This window comes from Hypomesus transpacificus, chromosome 19, assembly GCF_021917145.1.
Source record: "Hypomesus transpacificus isolate Combined female chromosome 19, fHypTra1, whole genome shotgun sequence".
Classification (NCBI taxonomy): domain Eukaryota; kingdom Metazoa; phylum Chordata; class Actinopteri; order Osmeriformes; family Osmeridae; genus Hypomesus; species Hypomesus transpacificus.
The window spans coordinates 2,628,951-2,651,804 of NC_061078.1; the positions used below are offsets into that span (position 1 = coordinate 2,628,951).

The window sequence follows — 22,854 nt, forward strand, 5'->3', positions numbered from 1 at the left end:
TTTGCTCAAATTAGACAGTAGAATGCTGTGACATGAGATTCCATCAACCTAACACTTGAATGTGTACTATTGAGTTCCCATTCAAGACATTCTGTCCACTTGCAACAGCTCCCTCTAATGGCAAATAATTTAACTGACAACGGCAACAGAAATGGAACGACAGCAGCACATCAGACACCACCTGCTGGCTGGTCAGCAATGTTGACATGACTATGCAAACAGACAAAAACAAAACAAACCAGTGACAAGCCCACAACAGACAAGTATTTCATAAAATTCTTTATTCATAAACTTGATGCAAGTTTACAAATTACTGTACATGGTCAAAATTACCCTTGCAATGAAAAATATAAAATAAAACCAAAGCATGCTAACAGTGCATAACTTTATAACCCACCCACCACAGAATGAAGCCAGAGAGGGAACCCATTAGTAGGCAAGTTTCTATCTCAAGCCAATATTCCCACAACCCCTAGACTGTTATGTTAAACACCCAATCTAAATAGGTGTAAAAGAAGCTGTAACTCACTGCACAACTGACAAGACTACAGACACAGGGGCCAAGGAGAAGCAGAGTCTCCACCTCGGGTCAAGGTGAGACCGTCTCGTGATGAGGGGGACACAGGGACCTGGACAGAGAGGTGGAGAGAGTCCTATCATCTGCACTAGGTGTTCTGCTAAGGTGGAAAGAACAGTAGTCTGCTGTGTGTTTGTTTACGGATGAGAATTTATTTGGTCTCGTATTTCTAGCAATGCGCCGAATGCAGCCGCGTCGATGCTCTTCGCTGACCTGATCTCGTTAATCAGGTTTACACTGCCGTAAAAAATCCCTTTTCCAGGAACCCCCTCAACAAATCAACCCTATTCAGTATTCATCTTTAGACATCAACCCTATACCCACAGTTACAACAGAGCAAAATGACTTGTTATATCTACATGCGAAAAGGGACAATTAATACCAAAGGGACAAGTTGGAGTCTGTCCTGTAAACACCCATGTAGACCAGCACTGGTTGAGGTAAATGAGTGTGTCGGGAGTCAGTGTTCACCAAAACATCCTTCAGCACGGGACCGATCGTCTGTGGAGATAGATTATTTATATCTGTGTGGAGAGGGGTTAGATATCAACAATGGCAAAGTCTGCCCAAAAACCATCACTTCAACCTTAGCACAGCAGGCTCCCCTCTAAACAACCTGACGGATGTTTGTCAGAATACAACCCAGAAAGTGTGCAGTCCAAAAGCAAAAAAAAAAGCTATCTTATGCTTACTGTAATTACAGGGGAATCAAATGGTAAACCAGTTATAAAGAAATAAACTGACAAATTAAACTTGCATCTTGTGAAGCAATCCCTTGCAAAGTCAAGTGTGCATGATGTATTCCTGAGTTTGCTTCTGCAGAGAACCCAGGGGCAGGGGTAGTTATAAGTGGGCATGTCTGGACCCAGGGGCAGGGGTAGTTATAAGTGGGCATGTCTGGACCCAGGAGGTGACTAAGAGGAAACCAACAACACCATCAACATCCATGCCTATGACAACAGCTACTTATGTACTTATACTGTAATGGAGTGAATAGTGCCATATGTCATGACTGTTACAAGTCTTGTGTGAGAGAGAAAAAGAAAAGAAAAAAAGAGACACTGTAAAGATCAACAAAGATGTGTTGAGAAACTAGTGAGGTGGCTGTTACTTGCACAAATACAGGTGGAACTTAAATCGGACCTACATGATACATGGCCGTTTTACAAGGAGACCTGTGTTCTGGATTAGGTTCGCTTTAAGATGACCCAAAACATTGATAGTAAAAGCAGGATATTAACTAGGAACATACTAGTTCCTATGCTGGGGGTTCAGACAACATACAATGTGGAACAGCATGAGCTCACAATCACCTATGGAGTCATATGTAAGAGCATTAAAAGCAATGCAACAAACTTTTTTTTTTTTCTCTGCATAATATTCACATTCTACTTAAGACTCAGCATGCTGATGGTATGACAGAGCTGAGGTTAAGGGTCATGACTAGGTACCATAGAGGAGGCTATGGTTGGAGGAGAGGTTTCGTCTGAACACCTTAGGCCTCAAAGCGACTTGACCAATACACCACAGTCTCTCGGGGCCAGAAGTCCAACCCCATGTCCCTTCCAGCCACTCAGATCCCTGCCCGTGGGTTGGTGATGGGCAGTTCTTAAGGACCAGGGAATGGCTGGGACCTGTGGACCCCGTTGATTTATACTTGGAGACTGAAGAAACGTGAAAGGAGACCTGTCTTTTGGTATGGTCTCGTCACTACTGGGAAATACAATGCTGTCCCTTTCTCTGTATAGCCTTACTGAGGTGCATCAAGTTTCAAGGGACAGCTACAAATAGATTCAATGTCTGGAATGCCAAAACAGCACCATCTGTGCAATAACAACAACGCATGGTAAAGAATGAGGTACCACTAGAACAAGGAATGGTGTGTTATAGGCTGTTGCCAAATATGACCTCAGAACTCAACTTCATACAGGAAATCAATCAACAGTAGTAGTCATTAAGCTTACGAAATAACATGGTTTATGGTGTGTGTGTTTTTTGTGTGTACATCTGTAAAAGTATCAGTGTAGCAAAGTTTGACTTATTTCTATAGCGTGACACGTCTTCAGAAGTTGTGATGGCCCTGCTATGAGTAGTCAAGGGTATACTAATGCAATTCCTGCCCACCCCAAAGACCCACACAAGGTTACATTAAAAACAATTAGAACCCATTCTCAGAAATACAACTTTACATGTGGAGTTAAATTCAACTACATTACAGTGATTAAATTCCAACTTGCCACTGCTAAGCCTGGTCATGTCTCAGTATGTTGCTGACACTGCCCAAAACTCCAGCCCAGGTGAAAGATGGAGGGGTGGGGGGGATGGAGGGCATTGGAACACCCCCCTTATCCCCAACACCACCACTTATCTCAACAGGATATCCTTCACAGAGCAGCAGTCCCACCCTGGCCACAGGAGTCTGTGTTGCTCGTCTTCTCCAGTCAGGCAGGGAGTTTGGCTTCCGGAGACCCAGGGTATGTGTAAGCACGCTAGCCTATGGAGCACAGGCGTCCAGAGGAAGAGGAATCTTGGCATTATACAGATATTACACAAGCACGGACATGACAAAAGCCAGAATGGGGAGGGGGTGGGGGGTGAGGTGGGGTGGGGTAAATCTCCCACCATCAGCAGTTAATTGTCTGCTTCAGCCACTGCTGCCCCTCTGTGGGGGATGCCTCTGGTTAGTCAGTTCCAGTCTGAGGCCATCGGGGCCCTGCCTGGTCGAGATGGATGTCCTGGCAGAGAGCCTCCACTGGTACAAGAAGCCGTGCCTCATCCATGACCAGAATCACTGGCAGAATCCACTCCTTCGCTCGCCCACGTGGGAATCACCGGAGGCAGATGATATGGAGTCAAATACGGGGTAAGGGAGATGTCGCAACGGAGGAGAGGGGGGAAATGACAGGCGAGAGTAAAAGAGGAATGGAGTTGGAAAGGGAGGTTCCTGTACTGAAGGCTAGGCTGAGGTGGTTTTTCAAGGGAGTCGTCATCAGTTTGGTCACAGAACAAATGGAACTGGTGTAGGGGTTGAACATCCAGTGAAGAACATAACTCCAGTTAGGAGAAAAGGAGGGGAAAAAATGGTTGAGAAAAAAAGAAACAAACAAAAAAGGGTATGGATCCTAAGACAGGGTGGTCCCAGAACTGACATGGCCACAATCCTTATCTAGCCGTCCTCCTTCGGGGGTGTGTACCAGCCTAAAGTCCAGAAAAAAACATGATTAACTGGAAAATAAGGGACATCTGGCTTCTGCACATAAACATTCAATCTGCATATGAAATTCCTTTATACATTTGGTTTGCGCTAGATTATCTACATTATCTGCAATGAGAACCAACATGAGATTGTTGCCAGAAAAACTATTGGTTGAACCCCCCCCAGGTGATATATAGAGGGATTAAATATCAGTAAACAAGGTCAGAGATGCTCACTGGGTGTAACTGGAGATGGGAACACTCACCATTCTTTTCATGGATCTGGACCAGGGATTTATATGACTGTTGTGCTCTGGCAAGATTATACTGGTTCTGAAAACAAAAAACAACAATTATACACCAAAAAAAAAAAGACAGAACATAGATAAACCTCTTGTGCATACGTACAAAGAAATGCCTCGGGTTACACGAAGAAAAAAGGCTTAAAATAGCTTAATTTCTGGCAACACTCCTGACATAATGGTTTGGGCCATCTTCAACCATCTGCCCTGCAGCGTCTTCCGCTTATCTGACTTCTCATTTCCACTGATTCAGCCCTCATCAGCGGGACTGATTACCAAGTCCTGTCCGGATACTTCACACCCACTTAGCCAAAGATGATAACTTTCAAAGTGCTCCAACACACCAGTCGTGGTGCGTTCCTACTTGGAATCGCAGGGGCTGACGCTTGGCTATAAATAACCCAGACTGGTCAGTCTGCTCTAAATTCTAATGGGAGCCTAGAGCCAGATTAGTGTCTGCCAGGAGTTGTGCCGAGCCTGGAAGTGACAGCATGAAGTGGACTCATCGGAAGCTGCAGAATTAAGAGATCAGCATCTTGCTGGCCCTGTCCCAGAGGGTGCCACGCAACCACACCCAGTAGGAGTGGAGTTTAGAGGCTTATCAGAGCAATAGCTGCCTGCTGCTTGCTACCACCTGCATGGAAGGAGAGCTAACCAGCTGGCCACACACAAAGCGGAGAAGAGCTGGGATCTTAACCCCCACCTTTTTCTACTCCACAGTATCAACATGAAGTATCGTGCACATCACTGCAATAAACGGGGCGTTAGGCTGAATCCCAATACTCCCCCTTCCCCTTACCCCTAGCCCTTAGTTTACCACTAGCCCTTGGCACTGAGGTGTAAGGGCTACATTTCCCTAAGAAATGGGACGCCACTTGGTTACAGGTACGTCATCTAGCACGTATCGATATCTCCAAAGCAAATAGAGTTGTGCACTGATATTAAACGAAATTCGCTGCTAATGGAGTTTACTTAAAACTGTAGACATGCTAGTCAAAGAAATATGGGACTGTTGTGCAATTCAGCACTGTAACATTAGCGTACCAAACTAGCGATTTTTAGAAACGTTTCAATTAGGAAAATGGTTGCAAATATACATGTTCAGGACTGTGTATAACAGCCGAAAATATTACATTTATCGGACTCTCTGGATGATCTGGCCGCCATTGTTGCCGGTCGCTCAGTATTCACATAGCCCTAGGTTTCAAGTAAGCTCCCGATCTTTCTTGGTTTTAAGGGGTGTATACCCCTTCGTCTTAGCCCTACCCCTTGCTCAAAAAGAGTATTGGGACACCACTAGCTCTCACGGGAACGCGCAAGACTAAGGGGAAGGGGGAGTATTGGGATTCAGCCTTAGTTGTTTCCCTCGACCTTACCTTATTGGCTCCGAACTGCACTCTGGCTTTTCCTTTGACTAAAGTGGCATTGATCTGCATGATGACAGACTCTATGGAATAGGCACTGCTCCAGCCCTGCAATCAGAACAACAAGTCCATTAGAAGCTGATGCTACACCATGACAGAAGGTGGAACTACCACTGAGTCTGAAAGGTAGGCCACTTAACCAACCTGCTTAGTGAGAAGTTCCATGCACAAGGCTCCCCCTCCAAGGACGTAACTACAGAGAACAGGTTCGAAAAACAGAACAGGGTACTTAGACGGTGGCCAACTGGAACAGGGTTCACAGCAGTTTGGTGATCTCCTTGTTCCGCAATCACAGACCACCCGTTTTAAACTGCCAAACGCCCAGTGTGACCTTGAGATTTTCATGAGCTGCTGACAGAGAGGGGAGTCTGGGCTAAGACCACCCTTTCCTTTACAGGCAGGAGGGGAGGAGTACTACAATGTCTGTGAAAACACACACAAACACACACAAAGAACTCACCCTCCGGACAGAACAGGCGACGCTACCCGCACAAACGGCGGGTCAAAGGGGAAGTTATCCTGCCAGGAGCAGAGAGGCAGAAACAACATTAGTACGGCCTCACAACACCCAGAGCTTAGTCCAAACATGATCCTTGATTCACAAGGATTTAAAAAATCAACGATCAAAATGAATGCTTTGTAGAAGTCCCACTCACTTTATATGAAAAGTTTAGCAGAATGTAATCCATCCCCTCCTTTTCCTTTAGGACTTGTAGGTCACTGTGCAAAGGGCTATCAGGATCCACCCTAGTGAAGCATACCAAAACAAAAAGGTAAACTTCTATATTTACCAAAAATATTATAATAATGAACAGGCTGTAAATGTATGATGAAAATGCTATTTATATCTAAAATCTAACTATGTGGACCTTCTGGACCCAGACACATGGGTTACTCACGTCCTCAGCTTCACGTGCCATTCATAGAGGCTGTCGTTGCAAAGCTCCACAGAGTAAATCCCTGTAAGACACACCCAGTCTGATAAGACACACGCTACAATGCATCAAACCTCTGTGTTTTCACATCAAGAGGATACAGTCCTGGAAGGTGGGGGTGGGGGGGTGACAGGACGTACCGGTCTTGTAACTCTGGGACCTGTAGATCTCCCGGAGCTCCTTCATCAGGCGGTCGGAGGCCTGCACTGACCCAGAAACAGCACCCTGTGGAGTCCAACACAGCAGGACATTATAACACCCTGACACACTATGCTCAGGTCTCCGCACTGGGGGGGGAATATTAAAACCGGTAAGCAACACAAGTGAAACAGTGCCTAAAATGATCAAAAAGGTATGTTCATTCTCCACACCGAAGTTCATTCCTAAATGAACAATAGAGCCTCTTGTTTACGCCTGGTCAGTCCTCTGACTGGACTGAAACACCACTGCTGTTTCCCAGTGAGGCAGTTTAAGAATTTCTGACAGATTTTAGATGACCACGCAGCTGAGGCACTGAATGGAGGGCAGGCCCGTCACACAAACTCATTTATTCACCACTGTGCACTGCCTCTCAGAAATCAGGCTCAAAGAAAACCTGGAGATAAAAATGCAGATAAACACAACGACACACAGGCTTTCTGGTTAAAAAAAAACTACGATATCTTGATCAACACTACAGTAGGAGAGAATTTCCTCCGTCAGAAGTCACTACAGCTATGCATCATGAGTGAGCGTAGCATTGCTATGAGTAATCGTTGAGCAAGTTAAGCCCATTTCATAACTAACCAACTCATGGCCGTTACATCGTTAGTTCAACAACAACAACCCGTCATGCGCCCCACCCCAAAAAAGTATGAAAAGGTTGCCTTACCGAATGAGCACTTACATTCAAGTGGTCCTGCCTCTGGTTCTTTCTGATTTTCTCCAGGATAGCCAGGTTCTCCTTCTCGATCCCGTCGTCCTCAGACTTCTTCCCGTCCACTGGCTCCTCCTCTTTCATCTCGTAGTGGTCGAGGTCTTCGATGTCCTGCGCACACACACACACACACACACACACACGAAAACAACAACATAAACAATCAAAGCCAGCAAAGAGACGCTGTGATAATCCAGAACCATTTTTTCTCCATGTGACACAAGTGAGAATGAGAGGGTATGGGTGTTTATGTGAAAGGCATCAGAACGGGAGAAATACCTCTCCCATTTCCTCCTCTTCCTCCTCCTCTGACGTGACCTCATCAGTGGTTCCATGCTAAAGAGACACCAAAACAAATATAAAGAAACGTGTTCAGACAGCAAAATATACATCATTACTGTGCTCTGGTTCAGCAATCAAGACTTGTAATGTAATGAAACAAACACTGAGCCAAAGGGTACTGTAACTGAAGAGAACACAGTTTTGACAGGGACTCAGTAGCAGGGATGCAGGACAGCCTTTCATCAGCCAAGCACATTCGTCCTCTGTCTCTTGTCCTCAAACCAACTTTTCGCTGTCATGTAAAAAAACAACAACAAACAAAAAAGACACTGGTGCATTTTAGCCTTGCCTTGCGGTCTTGCCCTACAGGCCCAGCAGGCAGGGGCTGGTCGAGCATCTCCACATCTGGGTGCTGGGGTAGGTTGTACAGGCGGCAGAGATCGCAGATGAGCCTCTTCAGCTGTTGCAGGAGCTGTGCGCAGCAAAAACGGGGAAAGAGAAACCCACAGACCACATCAACACACAAGTCAGTGCCGTGACAGAGCAGGGAAGACGTGTCACAGGTAGCTTTCCTCATGTTCCACACCCTCCATACAGCACCAAAGGTTTGTTTTCGGGTGCACATGGGCGTCGTCTTCCTGACGTGCATGGTATACAACCAGTCACGGCTTTTCCTGAAATCTAGAACGCTGATTCTCTAGGACAACACACAGGGGGAGGTTAACACAGCTCTCCACTTTGAAAGGGAAACCTCTTGTCTTCTGCTGCTGGGAACTGTCATCCAACCACAACTGGCTGAAAGAAACGTTTCTGATCCAAGCAACCAAAATGTGTTGAGATCTTATTTTGTATGCAAAAAATAGTAAGACATGTTCCTTTTTGTTATATATGTAGGATTATGTGTGTATTAGTATGCATGAATGCTTCTATTCACAGCAAATGTAGAAGAGCTGTGAAATAAGGTTATAGTGACAAAGCTATGACTCAAGTAACACTCCAGTGACTGACCACCCCAAGCCATATAACTGGGGATTAGATAGCATGGCACAGGGTGCACTCATGAGGTCAACAAGTACAAAACAATGAGTCGGTCAAACTTCCTGAATTAAACACTCAGCAGAGCAAACGAAAAAGTGTATGGCCATTGAAGTACACTATCATATTGCATGTACAGTGAGCTGCCTTATTCTAGTGCAATGTGAACTAAAGGATGTAATTGAAAAAAGAGAGGCAAAGATGAATTAGCACCAATTATCTGCCTGCTTTGGATAAAGCTTGGCTCAGCAGGCTAGTGTTGTTGTCATAACGCAGAGAGAATGCTCCTGCTGAGATAAAGCCTGGCCCATTAATTCTTAACCAGACTCACAAGGCCCGTCAAAGCACTTTTTCCAATTCAACCCATTTTCACAAGACACAAATCCCGTTGTGCCCGTTGTGAAAATACATTAATTACTCAAATATCCAATATATCTTGACTAATAAACCCTATGAGACAGGCATGAGTGGGTTCACGGAGGGGCAGGTAACCATGTTTTCCAACGAAGCTATGTTAGCCAGTACACACATTTTTGCTGATACATCAAGTTAATCTGATATCTTACCAGAGTGCTTCCTTTTCTCACATCATCAAGGCGCTCCAACACTTGTGTCAGGCTTGGATCTTCAGAGTCCACAAACCATATAGGTGGTGTTAAAGGGTATGACTCCTGTAAGAATGAGGATGAGCGTAGAATTAAGTTTTGTAATCGTCGAGCTTAAACTAACCCTTCACAGATACACGCAAATTAGAATAGATGTATTTTAAATATGTAATTATCTATATTACGTGACTGTAGCGATTAACGTTTCCCTGCTATCTAAACAAGATATATATACCGTCTGAAAACTGTAATGCTAGTTACCAAGTTAAATAACTGCGCAATCATTACGACAATGCGGATTTTAGCTTCCAAAAACACCACCCATCGTCATGAGCTAGATCTAGTTTAGGTCTAGGTCGTAATGGTGATTTTAGTCAAAAAGCAAAAGCGTGAAGTCTGGAATTCAGTAGGCCAAATTGACGAGCTGACATATGTCAAACACGAGTGTGGGTTAAGGTTGACGGGTTAGTTACTAGCCAACACTAGCAGTAGTTATCGCCACAACCGCTAACTTAACTATGCTTGCTAAATTGAATCAATGTCGAACAATACGGGTCTCTTGCATGTCTTGGGCCGAGAGTCCTCTGATAACTATAATTCTTACTAAGAATCTTAGTTACACTAATGTTCCAAATAACGTAACGACAGGATTCAAGCCAGTCTTTCCCCCTAGTTTAACTAGCTAGCTAGCGTAGCTAGCTTATTCGTCAGCTAGACTAGTCTAGCTAAGCTATCAAAGTGACTACGCAGCAAGCTGTAACGTGTTAGCTAGCAAGCAGATTTTTTCCGAGTACGCCGTCGCACTGGCTGACTTTCAATTTCTCTTAGCTCGCTAACCAGCTAACCATTGCTAGCAACCAAGCTAACTTACAGTTAGGTACGCTAGCTAATCAAGTTAAACGACGTAGAGCTACAGTACCTTGCTAGCGACCTAGCTAAATAAGTAGCTAGCTAGCAAGATAAGGTAGTGGCAAACCAACATTTCGTTTGGCTAAACAATCATTGCCATCTTACTGTTATGTTGCAGTGGATTATCAGAAGTTTTTCTCCAGTTACATTGAACTGACAGCTTAGTTCGTCCGGTTTCCAGTCAATTATTCGGAAGCGTTCGTGGTTTGGATCAAAAATGGACTCCAGAAACTTCAATTCGGCCTTCAGCCCCGAAACCGACATCTTCCACGCATCTCCGGCTAGACCGCTGGGGAGGGGAAAAGTCGGGACTTGCTGCCGGCACGCAATCGAGTCCAAATGGTGCTAACGTTAGAAAAGCAAGCGACAACAAAGGGGGCAAGACGTGGCCGTTTAAAAACAAAGATGCTGCTAGCTGACGTTAGCTAGCGAGGCTAGCAGGCTTGCTAGTTCAACAACAACGCCTTGAATGCACGTCCGTTGTGTCTCTTTCCGTCTATTGTTGTTGTCGTTCTTGGCTGTCCTTTTGTTAATATAGTCTCAAAACTATAAAGTGTGTCTCAATCGTTTTCTTACAGTTCCTTGATATGAAAACGTTTTAGTTTCACCGCTTAACAAACAGAAGATGCCCGCAGAACTTGATCCAGACGCGGGCGCTGTGCGTCGTTGGTCCTGCTGTTCAGAGGTTTCTTCTGGGGTTTAAAGATGGCGTTTTTCCGAACCCGCAGAATCCCAGCATTCAGCGCGTGCTCAGTTTAGGGCGGAGGTTAGAGCATCAAAACATATTTTTTCCATATTGATAAACCTTGGACAATATGCATACATTTGTGCTTATTTATAAATAGTTGATTTAATATCAGTTTGACTGTAGCTGTTATTGTTTATTTTTTAGGATGCACCCCCAAAATTACACATACTGTAACGAGAGGAATAGTAAAGTAAATTTGCATCCATTAATTGCGTAGATGTCAGTTTCGCGATTGTCCTCTTGAGACATTCGCACTATCTCCATTGTATTTCTTCACGTGTGATAATATAAAATGTTAGGATAGAGTACACAAATGCTATGGTCGAGATATAGTGTGTTAAAACGCTGGATATCCTCAATCAGTCTTCAAAGTGCTTAAAAAAGGGGCCTTTCAGAAAGACCACTAATTTAACTGGACACCCAATGAGGGGGCTCATAAAGCATTCTAAAATTCAAAAGCATGCTATCCCTTGACAGTAAGCCTATTACACGGAGAGGAGTAAATGTAGCAAACCAAATAATGCTGTGTTCTAATCACACTGTCACAAACAGAAGTACTGTAACCTAATATAAGGACTTGGTGTACCCCTGTAAGAAAGTGAATAGAGAGGAGAGGTGTTTCCATGTTTAACAAGAAATATGAAAGAAACTCTGACCCCAGTGGTCAAGGTTGCCATTCCTAGACATAATTTTATAACGTATTGTTTAAACATTAATTTATATTTAACAATGACTAAAATGTGTTGCCATCTGTTTTAACATGATTGAGTGTAGTCTATGTGTACTCCAAAAGGAGCACATTTAATTTTAAACTTACTTAGTCAGGAATCTGTAGCACAAGTTACTTTAAGAGTACCAGGCACCTAACACAGCTACCTGTAATATGCTCTGAAATGAGTTTAACTGGGAAACAAAAGTATGAGCTGTAGAGTATATTGTTGTCCTGAGTGTTGTATTACTGGTATTCATCAATGGAACTTTCCACAATACCAAACTTTCTGAAGTGTGGTAGAATGACCACCAGATGGTAGTAGACACTAGCATGATGAATGTGTCAGTTCAAGTATGCATGGTGTGGTTCAAGACTTAAGGGCAGGGTTTGAAATTACGGGGGGGGGGGGTTTGACCCCCATAGTTAAGACTTGGACCCCCCCAAAAAAGGTAAAAACAACAGGTTTGGGGCGGTCAATACATTTATGTATCGTTCTGACCTGTAATCATAGATATTACTTTACGCCCTGGAAAAGAAGTTGACCCCCCCGATTGTCATTGTATAATTCGCACCCTGCTTAAGGGCATGGTCAAGAGTATTACAGTGGGAATTGTTTGTAATTGTCTTATGAACTAGAGGGGAAGGGGGGCGTTTTCATAGCCACCTATGCTTGTTATTGCTTATTTTCCTGAACACAATCTGTCTGCACAAATGCAGATTTAAAGGGGCGTCTTCCAGTGAGTAATGACTGTGAATGTGGTTATGGCATCTCTGCCATGGCATGTTTCCACATGAATAGTGATTTCAATGCAGACAAGCTGTATTGAAACGTTTGTCACTATTGCACCTCCCACCTTCCTTCATGACTGAATCAGCATGGCTAGCATGAGCATCACTGGCTTCTGTTTGCATGACTTTGTGCTTGATGCATTTTGTATTATGTTCACATGATGGCATGACATTTTTGGTTTTGTATGATCAAAATGAAATAGAAAAAATTTGATTCTTGTTACTTAATGTGGAAGTTTATGGTTTGACATCTTATCAGTAAGTTAACATTGACTGTTTTAAAGTTTTCACAAAAAACAACTTCTCAGGGTTTCTTTTATAGCCTTGTATGATCAAAGTCAAACCTATAGATCAAAATAATTCACTAAAATGAACTTTACTTGACTGTTTTGGCGAGTTTGTGCTTGAATGAAGATGTGTAGCAAGACATGAATAATTCACGTTAACAAACCAGGTCCTATCCCTAAATCGCATTACTACAGCCCCCCCTGCCGGTGTCCCATTGTTTTAAACAGCAATCACTAACATCATTACACATATCACACCTTTCCAATGTATATCTGCTGTACATGCACAGACAACTTAGTACTAACTGTTGTTCTGTATTACCAATGCTACCAAATGTGTCCCAACTAAACAAGGTGTGTGAAGGTCAAGTGGTCACTGACGGGTTTGGGTAATGCGTTGGTGGCCCTGCAAAGGCCATTGTTTCACTCCAGTGCACAATGTAATGTAATTCATGTTTCTGACTTTATACAGCAGACCAAGGTGTTGTTTCTTTCTCATAAAACCTTCTGTGAGTGGAGTGGTGAACATGAGGTATGACTAATACTCCTGGTTTCATCTCATCTATTCGTCAAAATCCCATCTGTGTGTGTGTGATTAATGACCTTAAGAGGTCAGAGTGTTTGTCAGACCACCACAACAATAATTCACTTTGAGCAGAATGCAGAATTAGAATAGGTTTTATGGGTCAGCTGAGACAGTCGTTCAGTTTTTAAAACATTGTTTTTTTCTTATAAGTAGCATTACAATTTTAATCGTATTTTTCTTCTTCTTAACATTAACCCTGTTTTATTATGGAGAATAGAGCAGCACTACAGTGACTTGGAAAAACACATCATAAATCTATGATTTTGCTATTTGTTTTTGTCATGCTCAGCTACTTGCTCGCAGTGGCATTTAATATTGGCCCATATATCTATTAAACAGAATAATACCAGAAACTTTACCAACCAAACTCAATTTAATTATGACCTTTCCTTCTGCTGCTGATATTTATTATTTTCATATGAATCATGGACAATGTATTTATTTCTCTATTGCCATTTATTGTCCATCACCTACATACAGCCATTCATTTTGAAATACTTTGAAACTAAAACATTGATTTGCATTCCCAAGTACAGTTTTTATTGTGTATCAAAAAGAGAATAAATTGAGTGGAGGATTCCTCATTCATTCTCATGGTCAACACTCATACTATAGCTCTGTCATTTTCAACCGTCCTCTTGATGCGAAGTCCAAGAGCTGTTTAACCTGACCTGTGCTTACCAGGGGTGACTTTCAGTGGCAGGTAAAATCAATAACATCTACTCCTTGTTACCGGGTAATTACTTACCATCGATTGTAGAGAGCAGATGGGCATTCAGGAGCGAGGCCTACCCCCTTTCTGAGTTTATGACAAGGATATAATGTTGCAGAATGAAACAGCCACATAAGCCTCTGCTCAAAACAGTTAACCTTCTTGAATCTTATCTCCTGATGACATTTTTAATGACTGCGAGAACAACTCTGTAAACTAATAGACAGGTTTAATGACAGCTACAATTCTCTCTTTCTCCGTCCCCGTGTGTAATACATGTCTTATACCTCCATTAACAATGATGTGCCAGGTGGGCCTGTTTCTGACCAGTCTTTTTGAAGTTTGAGTCAGGAGGGGGAAATGGAGCTTGTACAGCGTGAAATAAACATCTTAGTTTAAATGGTGATTGTCCTTTCAGACTTGTTTTATGATTGAAGAGCTGACCTGGAGTTTGTCAGGCGGATGCGGCTGTACAGCTTAATAAAGAGGCAGATTGCTGTTGTCTGTTATGATTTATCTTGTGCCGCTGTCCTGCCTCTGTCCTGCCTCTGTCCTGCCTCTGTCCTGCCTCTGTCCTGCCTCTGTCCTGTACCCTATAGCTGGCAGAGGCTCGTTTCCACCCTGGACAGGGGAAGCAAATCACACCCCAGCATTTACTGTCTTTATTATTACTTTATGACAGAGCCCAGCTATGCTATTGAAGGCCCTGCCATTTCAGCTTAAAGTACATCCCTTACCATTAGCTTGAAGGCTAATACAAAGGCCTATACAAATACTGGTTGATTGTTGTCGTATGTGTTCTTAATCTAATTAAAGGGCAGTTTGTGATCAGGTGCCAGCACCTTTCTTGATGAACCACTAACGGCCTCAGTAGTCTCACTAAGTGAGATTAATAATGTGGACAAACTGCCATGTTGGCATACTAGGCCTATACAGTGCAACCCAGGACACTGTATACTGTTTCATGGCTACTTAAACTCATTTGTCTGCTAATATCCACTTAATCAGACAGGTCATGTCAAATGCAGAAAGATCAGATAGCACTTTGGTCTTATAGAGTTGCGGCAGTAGAATTTCTCTCCGCCTACTTTGGGGTGTTCCGAAGTCTAACTGAACGGCAGAAGCCATCCTTCAATTCTCAGTCTTAATTGCCGTTGCCTCTCCTGCTGACTCACCAAATACACAGGTGCAGTTTGTCACAGCACACAGCACCATTCCCTACTGCAAGGAGAAACAAGATCCAATTTTCTTTTGGGGAACGGTGAGAATACATCTCTCAGGGAGACGCAGCAAGCAGCGTCTTCGTCCAGGACATACAGTACTGTACACACATGGTACCCTGCATCCTGGCCCTGCGGGCTGGGAACCGCACCACTCTTGCATCACCCGGCTGGGTGATAGAGATGGCAGCTCATTTACAAACAGGCTCCCTATCTCTCCTCCTCAGTGGGCCCAGCACCACCACTGGGCCTACATGAAGGACTGTACATCACCAGGCCGGAAATTTATGGAAATTAACCAAAGGGGAGACGCTGCCCTTTACGCTGTGCAATTAGTTTAATGTCACATTATACATGCAAGACATTGACCTTGAAAGTTAATATTTTACTGCAAAGCATGTATTACATGGAAATCAATTCAGCACAATGACTTGGCGGTGTGAATAACTGTTGAGAGGTTGAATGCATTACAAGACACTATCTGTTTGTAATATTGTTAAATAGGACCCTAAACTCTTGGCATTGAAGACATTCACACTCTCTCCAGTATTACAAATCAAATTACACTTATTCTGTCTGGCAAAGATCTCCTCTGACAAAACATAATCTGAATGCTTTAGTTGTGGTACAAAATCTTTCTGCAACAAAAGGGTTAAGGGTTACCTTGTCCACCTTGGTGGTCGAATAAAGCTTTTAGAATTCCAGCATCTGTGTCTTAAGATGCCAGCTCTATGGCTCCACACGTACTGTAGAGTAACAGGAAAGCAGTTCTCATCAGGCTTTTAACATATTTGAGATGGATGTCCATATTATTTGGCAAGGAGAGACACGGTAAAACGGTGGAAAGCCATTTCCGACAGTATTGCACCTCACCTTGTGAACCAGGATGGAATGGATGAGGGGAGAACATGACACTGGCAATTCACTTTGCTGAGAGAAAACACTGCATTAAAACAGAATCGTGGAGAGAGGTGAGTTATATTACTGTCAACTCACTTTTATGTCACCCTGTCGGCCTAGCAGTCATTTTACCATCTGCTACCAATAACTTTATCCTGGATAAATAAGTTCATGCTCAGAGTAATGACTATTTAACAATACAATGATTATTTGCCATATATTTGTTACGTTCATTTGTCTTGCTGAAACCATTGCTGTATACTCAAAGAAGCAATTGGCGCCATTCTAATCATAGGAAATACTGGTAAATAGATGTATGTGGTCAGTGAATTTGGAAGTTACTGGGTGTAAGAGAAACAGTGAGTCATGTAACATCGACCTTTGATGGAGTTCTGCCCATCTGTATCTAAAAGGTGGGAAACACATCAAACCATATCAGGAAAAATTACTGAAGCAATACGACGAATCTGCATCTCCCTTTCAAATTTCTTGATCTACTATAATTGAAAACATGAATGGATGCACAGTTCCAGGTGAACATGAAAATACACAGACAGAGCAAGTATCACTAAGCACTAAAAAAGGACTTGGCAGAGATAGTAAGTGTATGCGTTTTGTCCACATAAGTAATTGTTCATTGACATGAATCACCTATTTTCAGATTGGAAAGGAAAAACTTTGTTATGACAGCCCGATAAAGAATTGCTGCAAAGCACAAAAAAACACATATACACGGTGTTCAAATTCATTCATAGTTTGAAAAATTGTGAGTTGTTTAGAAGTAAAGAAGGTTAACATTTCATGAGAAGGTTACTGCCGAGAGTTGGCACATGAAATACTCACTCACACAATGTTCCTTTTAAAATCTGGAATCAAGGTGCTGATCTCACCACACCTCTTATAAATATGTACTTCTAAAATGAGAGCACCTTAGAAAGATAATTAGAGTAAGGAGCTACTAATCATTCACTTCACTTAAGTGCTTCTCTAAACGGCACCCCTGAGGGCCATTACTCTGCTCAAGTACACAAGCAACGCCTAAAATGTCACCTTGAACTATGGTGGCATTGCTAATGGTGCCCTGAGAGCGACACCACTGTCTCAATGATGAGAAGCGTCGGGGGGTGAAGAAGGAATGTCAGTAAAAAGACAGTTTTGTTGTTATCAAAGGTATCAAGGATGAAGACAAGTATCTCGCGTGAGTACTGATGCCTGTACTGAAAGATTCTGATGGAAGAAGCCATGATGAAAGGACTAGCTTGAGTATGACAGTGTATAGGCAGCGTCAATGTAATGTAAGCTTGTGAGCTTATATTGTTTTAAGGCATGCATCGCCACATAGATATAGAGGAAGATAGCTTTCCTTTATTCATGCATAATGTATTTTTCATGATGTCTGTAGTGTAATGAATAAATGGACCCTGCTCTGCAAGTCAAATTGGATAACTGTTATCTGTGGATCCGTATGGTGGGCTCTGCTGCTCTGCAAGCTCCTCTAACCAAGTCAACTGCAGCCTAATCGCATTTCCGCCAAAGTCCATTTACTCTCAGGACCTGGGCGGTCCGGTCAGGAATGGGCTGTGCTTGGGTGGGGAGAACGCGGGGGGGCTCCGAGAGAGTTAAGGGTGGGTTGAGAGGAGAGCAGCAGTGCCTATCTATCAGCTGTAATGTTAATGCAGTTTACCGGGCCGGGCAGAGGCCCTGACAGGCTGACAATGGGGAAAGGAGGCCCTGCCTAAATCAATTAGCTAAGAGGACAAATATAATCTAAATCATAGCCAGCGCAGCCCAAGGCAGCGGCGTTGCAAATGAGAGGAGCAGGCGGAGAAGAGTGCTTACTCAGGCCCGGCTGTAGAGTTATGATCGCAGTGCTGACAGTCAAACGTACCGCATCCTGTAGCTTCAGACGCCCAGGAGCAGAGGATGTAGAACAGGAGCCAACTTCAAGGATCAAACTGTGTGTAAACCGGTCACCCTGTCAATCACAGTGTTGTTAATGTCTACTGCAGTAGGGCTTAATAGAACAGCAGCAGTGAAAAGGCAGGGAGATGTGGAGAGAGGCACAACTCCCATTAAAGTATTTTTTACAAAGCTAAGGTTTTTTGGGGAGACAGTTTTATTTATTTATCTGATACAGCAAATTCAGTTTCCTTATGTGCAAACAGAAGCATTCTTTGGCCACACAGTATTGCCTTAATGTTGGGGAAAATCAGCCACAACATACACAAGTTAACCTGCATAAAGTTTCAAAGACAAGTCAAGATTTCGTTTTTGTGTAGTTTGACTATGTTGCCGAGGGTGTGTGGAGATGGGGGTAACATACTCTATAATGAGGATAGGCAGGAGCATATGGTGGCTGTGCTGGAAAGCTCTATGTGGCAGATATCATTTCCCGCCTATAACATAGATCGCAGCGGAGACTTTGAGGAGGAGAAGGCCATTCTGCTGGGTCCCGGGGGCAGTGGATTACCATCTGGAGCTCAGAGAACCTTGACACATCCAATTTACCTCTACCTGTGACTGATCCGACACCTGTCCACACAGCACTCAGGGCCACAGACTAGGGAGCGCCATAGCTATCAAAACTGACAAGAAAAATGGGTCCAGAAGTCTTTACAGGAGAGCATGTTTACTGAGAAAAGACACCATCATTTCACCCTTTATTTAGAGGAATGAAGAGGCAAATGCATATCCGATGGTTCTTTTAATAACCCACAAAGGAATATCAACAACTGAGGCACATAACTCAGAATAACAAAAAAAAAACATTTGACACAAGATAAGCCAGGAAAAGGTAACGCATAATAACTGACAACCAAGTAACAGAAAAACCCAGGTTAAATACTCCACTAACGAGAATTAGAAACAGGTGAACAAAAACACGCGCAATAGTATGTAATCAGTACTGGACAGTGGCGCCCCTAGTACTCTGATGAGTCTGAGCGTAGACGTGGAGTTCCTGGCCGAGACGTAAGTCTGTGTGGTCTCCCAGTTACTGTGGCTTTGAAGCCCCTTCCTCCTCAACCCCTCCACCCCTTCCCTAGAGGGAGGCTTATGGGTAATACGGAGGACAAATTCAATCACAGATATGTGAAACACTGTCCAGATGATGTCACTGACTCTCACTGACCTCATGCTCTTGCTAATTGTAAACAAAGGGGTGAAATGATGCTGTTGCCTCCTGTTTATTATGCCTTAGGTCGGTCACACAATCACGGTCACAAAGTCGTTTTATTGCACATCAGCATTTTCCTCACTGGTCTCAGGTCCCATAGGCAGGATTAAATGTAGCCAGGCCTGTAGTCTTGCACCCAGAAAATAATGAATCCATCCAGACAATTATTCACTATTTCCAAACTGATGGAAACTGTTCAAGCATCATAGGTCAAGAGTAATATATGTATGATGTATATCTCCTCATCATAGAAATGTCTAACTGCTGTAAATCTTTGATTAGGACCTAATTAAATTGATGCCCCTTAGGATATTTGCACCCAGCTTCCCCATTCACAATGTCTTTGTTCATGACAAGAAAGGGAATTAAGAAAGTGCAGATACAAGCAAAAATCAATTAGGCAATTCCAGCGCTTCATAAAAACCCACTTTTTGTTCTCACTTTAAAGTTAAGCATATCAGAGATCTACCAGGCTTTGCATTTCTACTCAAACTCTCATGTCAGGGATCATCCACACATTAGAAACTTGTCATTTGCTCATAGGGGGCATTGATCGCCACACCTAGTGCATTCCCTCTGAAGCAATGGGCAGACCCCAAATGTTCTGTGGCACTACACGTTTGACATCAAAACCCTCAAGGCCTTTAAACCACTCCCTCACACCTTAGCTCAGTCCCTGGCAGGTCACCATGTCCAGCAATGACACCCATTGATTAGATCTACCCAGCTTTTACCTCACAATGTCCCCAGAGAGGGATAGCTTTCTGGGTTTAATAAGCCCAAAGTTTAGTCCTTCCAGCTCCAGCATCACCATCTTTGCCTGGGAGTCGTCTGTTTCAATCTATCTGTCTGGCTATAGGATTATGCACCAACCATGATGACACAGCCTCATCCCAAGAAGGGGGGGTTAATCATCATACTGTTTTCTCTTTTTCACACATTTGTCTCATGCAGCATTTTTAAGCAATGGATTTACGAAGCTTGTCATTTCCTGTCAGGTCATCACAGTGTGTTTATTCACAGCTGAGGGGAGGGGGGGGGGGGAGTTCTGCTATGAAGAGCACTCTGCCTTTCTAAGTCCCATTCAACCCTTCCACCAATCCTTTGCCTGCGTTTCTGTGCGACTGAGAGAAAGGGCCACTTGTTATTCTCATACAAACCACCCTGACCCTTCATGCTCTATGGTTGTGTGTGTTTGCGTGCGCCAAATGAGGATAACCCCAGTTATTTTTAGTTTTCTTTGTGTAAAGGTTCAACAATATATATTTAGTTGGAGGAGGGGGTGGGGGGGTGGAGGACATTAACTGTCATTACAGTGCTTATGAAATAAGCACTGTAATATTCTCAAATGCATTTTATTGAAATGGTCAGTGCCTCCAAAGTCTCCTCCGTGTCCAAAACAACACACATGCATCATTTATAGAGAGACCCTTTCGTATGCCCTTGTTCTGTCTCCCTGTCTACACTCTCAGACACACCCTTCTAAACACATTAAGACCTCATCTGGGAAGACCAGATTGATTCCAGACAGCCATGATTGGAGGATGGCTGTCAGTAAAATAGAGCTCATGAACAACACAGTGAGTGACAAATTAAATCAATTTTACAGGCCTGTTAATGTCAAGGACCAGTAGGGTATACAGGTTTTTTCACATCATTCAAGGAAATGGACAGAACCTCGCACACCCACACAGGCACACACACACACACACCATGCTTCACACCTTCTTTTTATTGACATATTTACAATCCACATTGCCATGGATCTATTTGCATAGCCAGCAGCAAATGAGACCTTGAAATACATTACATACTATATATGCTTGTAAAAAAAACAGCAACTTCAAGAACAGTTCAGGAAACAGGTGACAATCCAGTTTCCACAGCTCTATGGGGTAACATGTCTATGGTGGTCAGTTGATTAGTAGGTGTGCATGTAATTTTCCACTGCTTTGATAAGGAACATTCTCTCTTTAATGATTTAAATGTCCTTGAGAATCATGTGCCATAGAACAAGAAGCCATCATTATCCCAAATGAGTTTAGTGATTCCTAATGAATCTCCCTCATGTGCTTGTCAGCCTGATGTGGCAGTGGTACGTGACGGTGAGACAACCAAGACTGGTCTCTTTTCTCTCTCTCTCTCTCTCTCTCTCTCTCTCTCTCTCTCTCTCTCTCTCTCTCTCTCTCTCTCTCTCTCTCTCTCTCTCTCTCTCTCTCTCTCTCTCTCTCTCTCTGTCTCTCTCTCTCTCTCTCCCTTTCTCTCTCTTTCTTTCTTTCTTTCTCTCTCTCTACTACACCTTCAATATCTCCCTTTCCTCGCTCTTTTTTTCTTTCAATTCAAACCATTGTAACTTCCACCCTGAGGACTGAGGTAGTTGTCATTTGCTATGAAGAAAAGCCCTTTTTCCCCCATTTTTCTTTGTCTCCTTAACACTCACTTTTCAATCATTTGGTTTGAAAGCCACCAGGCCTTCAACTCTAAATCCTCTTTGTGGCAGTTCACTTCACAGAAGCCTTTGATGGCAGGGACTAAAGAAGGTTTTCCATAGATGACCGTGAACATTATTTCATCCTCTGGAAGTCTCTCTCTAAATCAGCCTTCCAGGGAAGGGAGGATCAGGGACAGCCTGAACCCATCGATCCCCTCGGGGATTTGTGGACAGTGCCTCAAGGCAGGTGTAGGTTTATGTGCAGAACAGCAGAGCTGTAATAAATGACACCATAGAGCTCAAGTCATCAGGTTACGGCTGAGGGCCACTCCTGGGCGGTGTATACCGCTGCGGGTATCCCACAAGGCTCCCTCTTTAGACCATTCATTTTTTCTTAGTAACTCTCCTTGTGTGAAAGACTGGGTAATGGATTCCTGACTCCAGGCTTGGTCACACCTGCCTGTCCATCACTGAGGAGTCCATGACTGTCCTGTAGGGTCCAACACTTTACCTGCACACATACACCATAGTGGGCATGGACACAGAAATCCCACTAACTACAGAGATGCTGACACTTACCAATGAAAGGATTGAGTGTTTTATAAACTTCGCTCCGTTACTAATGTGCTACCTTGAACCAAAATCTGTTTAGTTTGTCATCTAAATACTTTCAGACAGACATTGATTGACAGGTAATCTCTACACAAACACCCACAAACAGACAGATACCCACACTCTCTGTAAACTTGTGACACACGTTACAATAATAGTGAAACACCCTGCAGAGCTATAAGATGGGTGTCCCTCTGCCGGCGATGGGCGGACACTGATCAATACCATCACATATGGCTGGACTCTGGGCTAAAGGAGCCAAGCACTCCAGGTAATGAACTGCCTGTGTGATATACTCACAGGGTGGGACTGCAGCTGCCCAAGCTATACACGGCCGTGCTACAGAAGCAATTCGTTGATTAGTCATTTCTCTTCCATCATGCTTCCCAGCACAAAAGACAAATCACCTGTCCACACCGTCCCTCGACACACATGCATCCCTTACCCTCGGCCTGGTCATCACAAGCCCATACGACCCCTCATGCATCGCCTCAGGATAACA

General features: G+C 43.5%; 1 protein-coding gene across 2 annotated transcripts; it reads right to left on the reverse strand.

The window, feature by feature from the left end:
* Window positions 1–264: 264 nt before the first annotated feature.
* On the reverse strand, window positions 265–10,898 carry LOC124481716 (ubiquitin-conjugating enzyme E2 Q2-like). Of its 2 annotated transcripts, none has more exons than XM_047041898.1 (13): window positions 10,286–10,898; window positions 9,233–9,337; window positions 7,981–8,103; window positions 7,629–7,685; window positions 7,320–7,460; window positions 6,574–6,658; window positions 6,398–6,458; window positions 6,155–6,245; window positions 5,959–6,017; window positions 5,643–5,691; window positions 5,451–5,546; window positions 4,039–4,105; window positions 265–3,775 (listed from the first exon to the last, which is right to left on the reverse strand). In XM_047041898.1, the coding sequence occupies exons 1-13, from the start codon at window positions 10,442–10,444 to the stop codon at window positions 3,744–3,746; spliced, it is 1,125 nt and encodes a 374-aa protein (XP_046897854.1). In that variant the 5' UTR covers window positions 10,445–10,898; the 3' UTR covers window positions 265–3,743. The 2 variants fall into 2 exon arrangements, with proteins under 2 accessions (XP_046897854.1, XP_046897853.1); XM_047041897.1 differs by having other exon boundaries at window positions 7,305–7,460.
* Between the last annotated feature and the right edge of the window lie 11,956 nt (window positions 10,899–22,854).

Coding starts and splice junctions, on each gene's coding strand:
- LOC124481716 (XM_047041897.1), bottom strand. CDS start 10,444: ATGTCGGTTTCGGGGCTGAAGGCCGAATTGAAGTTTCTGGAGTCCATT. Junction 6,459..6,573: donor GTCCCAGAGTTACAAGACCG/GTACGTCCTGTC, acceptor TGTGTCTTACAG/GGATTTACTCTGTGGAGCTT. Junction 3,776..4,038: donor CCAGATCCATGAAAAGAATG/GTGAGTGTTCCC, acceptor TCTGGACTTTAG/GCTGGTACACACCCCCGAAG.